At 44.0% G+C, this 6,000-nt stretch overlaps 1 protein-coding gene across 1 annotated transcript; it reads left to right on the top strand.

The window, feature by feature from the left end:
- On the top strand, positions 1 to 5,988 carry LOC310783778 (zinc finger protein 462-like; the record flags this gene model as incomplete). The annotated part of the gene is made up of 5 exons (XM_083644683.1): positions 1 to 933; positions 2,257 to 4,362; positions 4,462 to 4,739; positions 5,054 to 5,172; positions 5,786 to 5,988. 5 exons carry the CDS (start codon positions 1 to 3, stop codon positions 5,986 to 5,988), a joined length of 3,639 nt encoding a protein of 1,212 aa, XP_083500809.1.
- Positions 5,989 to 6,000: the final 12 nt, after the last annotated feature.

The raw sequence follows: 6,000 nt of genomic DNA, 5'->3' as shown, positions 1-6,000 counted from the left end.
ATGAAGACGGACGAAGAAAAGCCGGGAAACCCAGAATGTGCAGAAATCGAAAAACCGTTCATATCAAGCAGCACTGGTTTTTCATTTGAAGTTAGCGAAGATGAAGAAGAGAAGAACTGTAATCTGGTGAATGGGGACATCGATAGCTCACAGGTTTACTATTGTAAGCACTGTGAATACAGTGACATGGGCATCCACAGTGCATGTGCCCATTATCAGAAGAGCCACCCTTATATCAGATATAAATCTGAGTACATTCAGGACCCAAATGATCGGAGTGCTATGTTCCGCTGTCTGCAGTGTCCTGTGGAGTTCTCTACTGTCGTTGACCTCAAGAGGCACTATACGGAAAACCACCCAGAGGCCCCAAATGTGCTCGCTATGCAGTCACATGAGCTTGGCTTGGTTTTCAAATGCTTTGTCTGTGTGTTTACCACTCATGTCTCCAAAGCCTTGAAACAACATTACCAGGAAAAGCACCCGACACACAAAGTGAGCAACTCCTTGATGTACTGCAGATATTCTGTGAGCAGATGCCAAGAGGGATCGTCTCAGTTGAATACACCTGAAAAAACATCTAGTCCAAAATGTTCCAACAGTGTCCCTACATCAAGCAAGGAAAGTACAACTACACCCTCACAACAAAGTCCCACCTCGAAAGGAGCAGATGCCACGCTGTATGAATGCAAGAGCTGCAAGTTCAGTCATATGTCAGTGGTGGTTATGCATGTCCACTACCAAAAATGCCACCCGGAAGCAGGAATGACAATTGATAAAATCAAACATCCAACTCCTGTCAAGGCACACGTCAAATTACAGGTGACACCTGAAAAGATTTCAGAGTCACAGAAGGACACACCTGAAGCTTCTCCTCAAAAACGTTTTGCGTCTTCCAAAGACAAGGATATGGATTCTGCAGATGTCGGAATTAAAGTAAGAAAGTCTCTTACCAAATCCAATGCGAAATTGTCCACAGGAATGGACAACTCTTCTTCCAGTTCACCACAAAATCAAATGTTGTACTGCCGGTTTTGCCATTTTTCCAATCCCAGTGCAAGAAGTGTTCTTGGTCATTATAATGCAAAACACACTGGACGCACAGTGACAACCAAAGACGTCCTCAGATACAGTGCTATGGTGCAGAAACGGAGACAGCAAAGTAAAGCTGAAGCCTCAGAAAGTTCTCAGTCTTCTTATTCTAACATCCGCAACGTCAAGCGAGTTCAGCCGTATTCCAAAAAAGACAAAGCGCAACATGAAGATGAAGTCCTAGCGGACACGGTGGCACTTGGATCTGGTTTGGAACAGGCAGATGACTTGTTCTTCTGCCCGGACTGCAACTATGGACACACTTCTGTCAAAGGAGTATTGAACCATCATGTAAGAAAACACAGTGACCTTAAATCAAACACTGACCTTGTTTTAAGACATACGACAGAGATCCGTGGAGAAATGAAAAGATCTCAAGCAGTGAACTCGTCTGTCTTTTCTGCTGGTCTTCCTCTTCCTGTTCTGGATCAAAGTGACGAGGGAAAGTTATTCTGCTACTTGTGCAACTCCAGACACAAGATTTTGAGCAAGGTTTTAGAACATTTCAGGAAAAGGCACCCTGGACTTGAGTTTAAAGCCAAGCAAGTCTTTGCATATTCTACTATGGTTCATGATCAAGGACGGAAATCACATCTGAAAACGGCTGCAAAACAAGCAGTCAAGCACAGTGGAAACGAAAAGATACAAACACCGAAGCCTGGAAAATCGAGCTCAGTATCGCCATCAAAGAATGCCACACCAACCAGGTTACTCGATTGCCATATATGCCCATACAAGACTCCACATGTATATCTCCTGAAGAGGCATTTACGGAACACCCACAAGACAAAGCATACAGTCACAGATGTTTTACAGATGTGTTTTAAACATGGACTCTTACCATCAGGTTATCACTGTGAGTGGTGCGTTTTCTCTCACAAGGAAGCGGCGAGAGTCCATCAGCATTGCCAGGAACAACACGCAGCACGTGGAATTAGCCTTGACCACATAACTGCCCGGTTATTTGTCAGCCCTAAAGCGTCCAGCTATAAAAAGAAGAAGAAACCTCGCGTGGAACACACAGATGATTGTGACAAAATGCCCCCATCTCAGCGAACTGGAAAACATGCGACTAAAACCTATCCTTGCAGAGCATGTGCCTTCAAAGGTAGCTCACTGCAAAGTATCACAAGCCACTATCATGCTGTTCATCCTTGGTCTGTGAAGGAAGACGGCTCGGTCTTAGATGTCGTCACTGGCAAGGGACACGATACAGAAGAGCACAATGAATTGTCTGAGTCGTTTGAAAATTACCAAATGCCCCTTGAATTCGAACCGTCGTCTCCGGAAGCAACAGCTTCTTCCAAGTTGCTCCAGTGCCCTTTCTGTCCTGCAGTTTTTCAGAAGCAGAGCGGTCTCAAAACTCACTGTACAAGGATACATCCAGACAATCCAAGTGCATCTGAGGAACGTGAGGCCAAACTCTACATGAGTGAGGATGGAACACGTGTGCGTGTCTTTAAGTGTCCACGCTGTACCTATGTGAATACTAGTTATCATGGAACTCTAACCCACTGCCAAATGCAGCATCCTGCTATCACGGTCAGGGCAGACAGCCTTCAAACAGAGGAAGTCCAGTTACCCAGCAAAGACTGTCTGAAAAGAAAACATCCAGAAGATAGTTTGAGATATGGTGGGTACACATGCAAAATGTGCCCAGTCATCTGTGGATCGTTGAAAACATTGAAACGTCATTATGAGCGGCTCCACAATCAAACTGTGCCCAACTTGCTCAAGCCAGCTCCCAAACCTTCATCTATAATCACGGCACTCAGGGCTCAGCATCGCAAAGCCTTTTTCAAAAAGGGAAAATATGCAAAGGTAAAATGCCTTTTTTGCAAATATGTTTGCACCACAAACATTGCTCTCAGTCAGCACGTGCGTGTTCACCACAAAAGTGCATCTGCGGCACCAGAGGCAGGGAGTCAGGATTGTTTGTACAAGTGCTGCATCTGTTCTTATTCGTCTGTCCATCGGAATTATCTTGCAAAACATTATTCCCGGACACATGGACAGGAGGCCTACAACAAATACTATGTACGAATACGTTTCAGGAAGCCAACAGCAACATCCGTAGACGGTCCTGTAACTCAGCGTCCAGAAGACACTCCCAGCACGTGTAAATCTAGCACAGCGACGGTCAAAAACAAGATCTCAATCTGCAAGTGTCCCCGCTGTGCGTATGTGAACACCAGCGTTCATGGAATTCTCACCCACTGCCAAAAGAGGCATCCTGCCCTCACAGCCAAGGCAGACAAAATTAAAACCGTTGAAGTCCAGTTCCCCAGCAACGATTGTCTGAAAACAAAAGGTCCAAACGATCGATTGAGATATAGCGGGTACATGTGCAAACTCTGCCGAGTGATCCGTCCATCATTGAAGAAATTGAAAGTCCACTATGAGCAGGACCACAACCAAACTGTGCCCAACGTGCTCAAGCCGGCTGCGAAACATTCAGCCTTTTTCAAAAACAACAAATCTGCAGTGTTGAAATGCAGTGTTTGCAAAAAAATATTCCCCACAACAATTGGCCTCAGTAACCACATGCGCACGCACCACATCCCTGCATCCAAGGCTATGCGCACGCACCACAACCCTGCATCCAAGCCTGTCAATCAGGAGGACGGTGCGTTCAAGTGCAGCCTGTGTCCTTATTCAAATGACGTACGAAAGAATCTTTATAACCATTATAACAACAGACATGGGAGGGCCGCCTTGATCAAATACTATCTACCAGGAGTGCACCGTCTATACAAGAAACCTTCCAATTCTGAGACGTGTCAATCTAGCACACGAACGGTCGAAAACAAGGAATTGATCTACAAGTGCGATATGTGTACCTATTCGGCGGCGTTTAAAAGGTACCTTGCTGACCACTACAAGAGGGCTCATGGCTATGCTGCGTTCACCAAATACTTTGGCGTCGCCAAAAACGCCGGCGAACTGCCTGAAACCGAATCTGAGGGAAGTGCACCGGTAAAATGCAGGAAGTGTCCCAACTTATTGTTTCACTCATCTCGGCTGCTTAGCGCGCACTACACTGATTTCCACAGCACAGATTTCACACGGGACTTTACTGTGCTTCCAAGGACTTCAAAGAAGGGCTCGGATGTTTATAAATGTGGCCACTGCAGCGTAAAAAAAATCCGAAGCATCGGAGAGCTCTGTTCCCATCTGGATCACCACAGAGAGCTGCGGCGAAAGAAAGCCACCGATGTGAAGACGAAGACACCGCTTATCATTGAGAGAAGTCCAGAGGCCAAACGCATCAAAGTAAGTCACCTTGCCCATTATATTCATTCAATCGCATGAGATTTTGTGACATGATTGAGCTATACTTACTGTGTTACCTTGCTGTGTTGATATTTTCAGCTCAAAAAGCAAGATGAGCTACCCGTGTTTGAGACTGTACAGGATCTGGCCCGGTGGAATGTGACGGAAATACAGACGTTTACTCTGGCAACAAGCCCAACATCGTCACCTTCAAAACCTGAGATGAAGGAACCAGAGCAAACGTCTAGAGAAGAGGGTCACACTTGCAAACAGTGCAGGCGGACATTCATGTCATTGACAGGTTTGCGTGTGCATCAACGGAGCCATGCAGCTCTCAAGAGACTGGACGCCCTGCCTACCTCATCATCAAAGCACATGTAAGAAGAAAATATATACAGTAATATATACAGTAATATATAAAATATATACAGTAATGATGGTGGTTTTCAGGTGGCAGGGATGCAAACTAGTCACCTTTAGTTGACCCTGAAATAGGGCACTTCAAATGTCTGAGTTGTCTGTCTTTGCCTTTTTCACTCTATTGCATCCCTGAGATAGGAGTTAAAAGCAAAACACAAAAATTGGCTTCAACACACATGATATATACTGCTTCAGTTTTAACATAGTTATTGATGAGCCACTTGTGATTACGGTATATCTGACTGACTTTTTTCTGCCATTGTCTCAACAGCTTTGACAAATACAGCAGGTATCAATCGGGAACTATGAAGCCTTTCCGTTGTGGTATCTGTACTTATCGGACTGCCTTCATGAGTCTATTGAGGACCCATTTATTGAGAAAACATGGAGGTGAGGAACTGTATATAACATACAATTACATGACATGATTTGAATAAATGGCAGTTTTTTTTATACTTTTTTTATTTACATAACAAAGAAAGAAAAAGAAAAACCACAAACATCTACAAAAATAAACCTGTACATTTACATACACATACACAAACAGATTCACTCAGAATGTAAGCCCCCTCCCGCGCAGGAACCCCCCACCCACAAACCCACAAAGATAATACTACTATTATGCATGTACAAAACTCAACCCTCGCAGAACCCATGTTGAACAGATCATAATGGCAGTGGTATCACTACTATGGTATTAATGACAAATGTTCTCTCCTTCAATTGTGGACATTTAATTGAATACATATTATTTAATTATATTTATATGATGTCTTCAGGGATATCCAAGGATATCTTGAAGAATAGAATTTCCAAAGAATTATGATCCAGGCCGTCAACCTTGTGTAGAGTTTGCAGCTTTCTGTCATTAGTTCCCCTAGCTGCTTTTGTTGACGGTCGGGACCAAATACCGTTCAGCCAAAGTGTGATAAATCCTGATTACATCAGATTTCTAGTGAGAAGATGTGAGTCTTTTATGTTGTGTTTCATGTACACGTGGCAGCTGAATACCCAGATATCAGCATGAGTTCTCCTGACACTGACAACCAAGATAAAGAGAGCAACCTGATGGCAGAGAAGGACCCCCCTTATTCATCAGATGTCCCGGAAATCAACTGCTTGACTGAACCTCCTGATGAATCTGAATTTATTGAAAGCAAGTTACCCTTATTATGTTTTCACTATATTCACGAGGATAACTATTAAAGGTGCTGCTGT

Source organism: Poromitra crassiceps (genome assembly GCF_964638095.1).
Source record: "Poromitra crassiceps genome assembly, chromosome: 10".
Taxonomy (NCBI): Eukaryota; Metazoa; Chordata; class Actinopteri; order Beryciformes; family Melamphaidae; genus Poromitra; species Poromitra crassiceps.
This window is presented reverse-complemented; position numbering and strand designations above follow the sequence as displayed.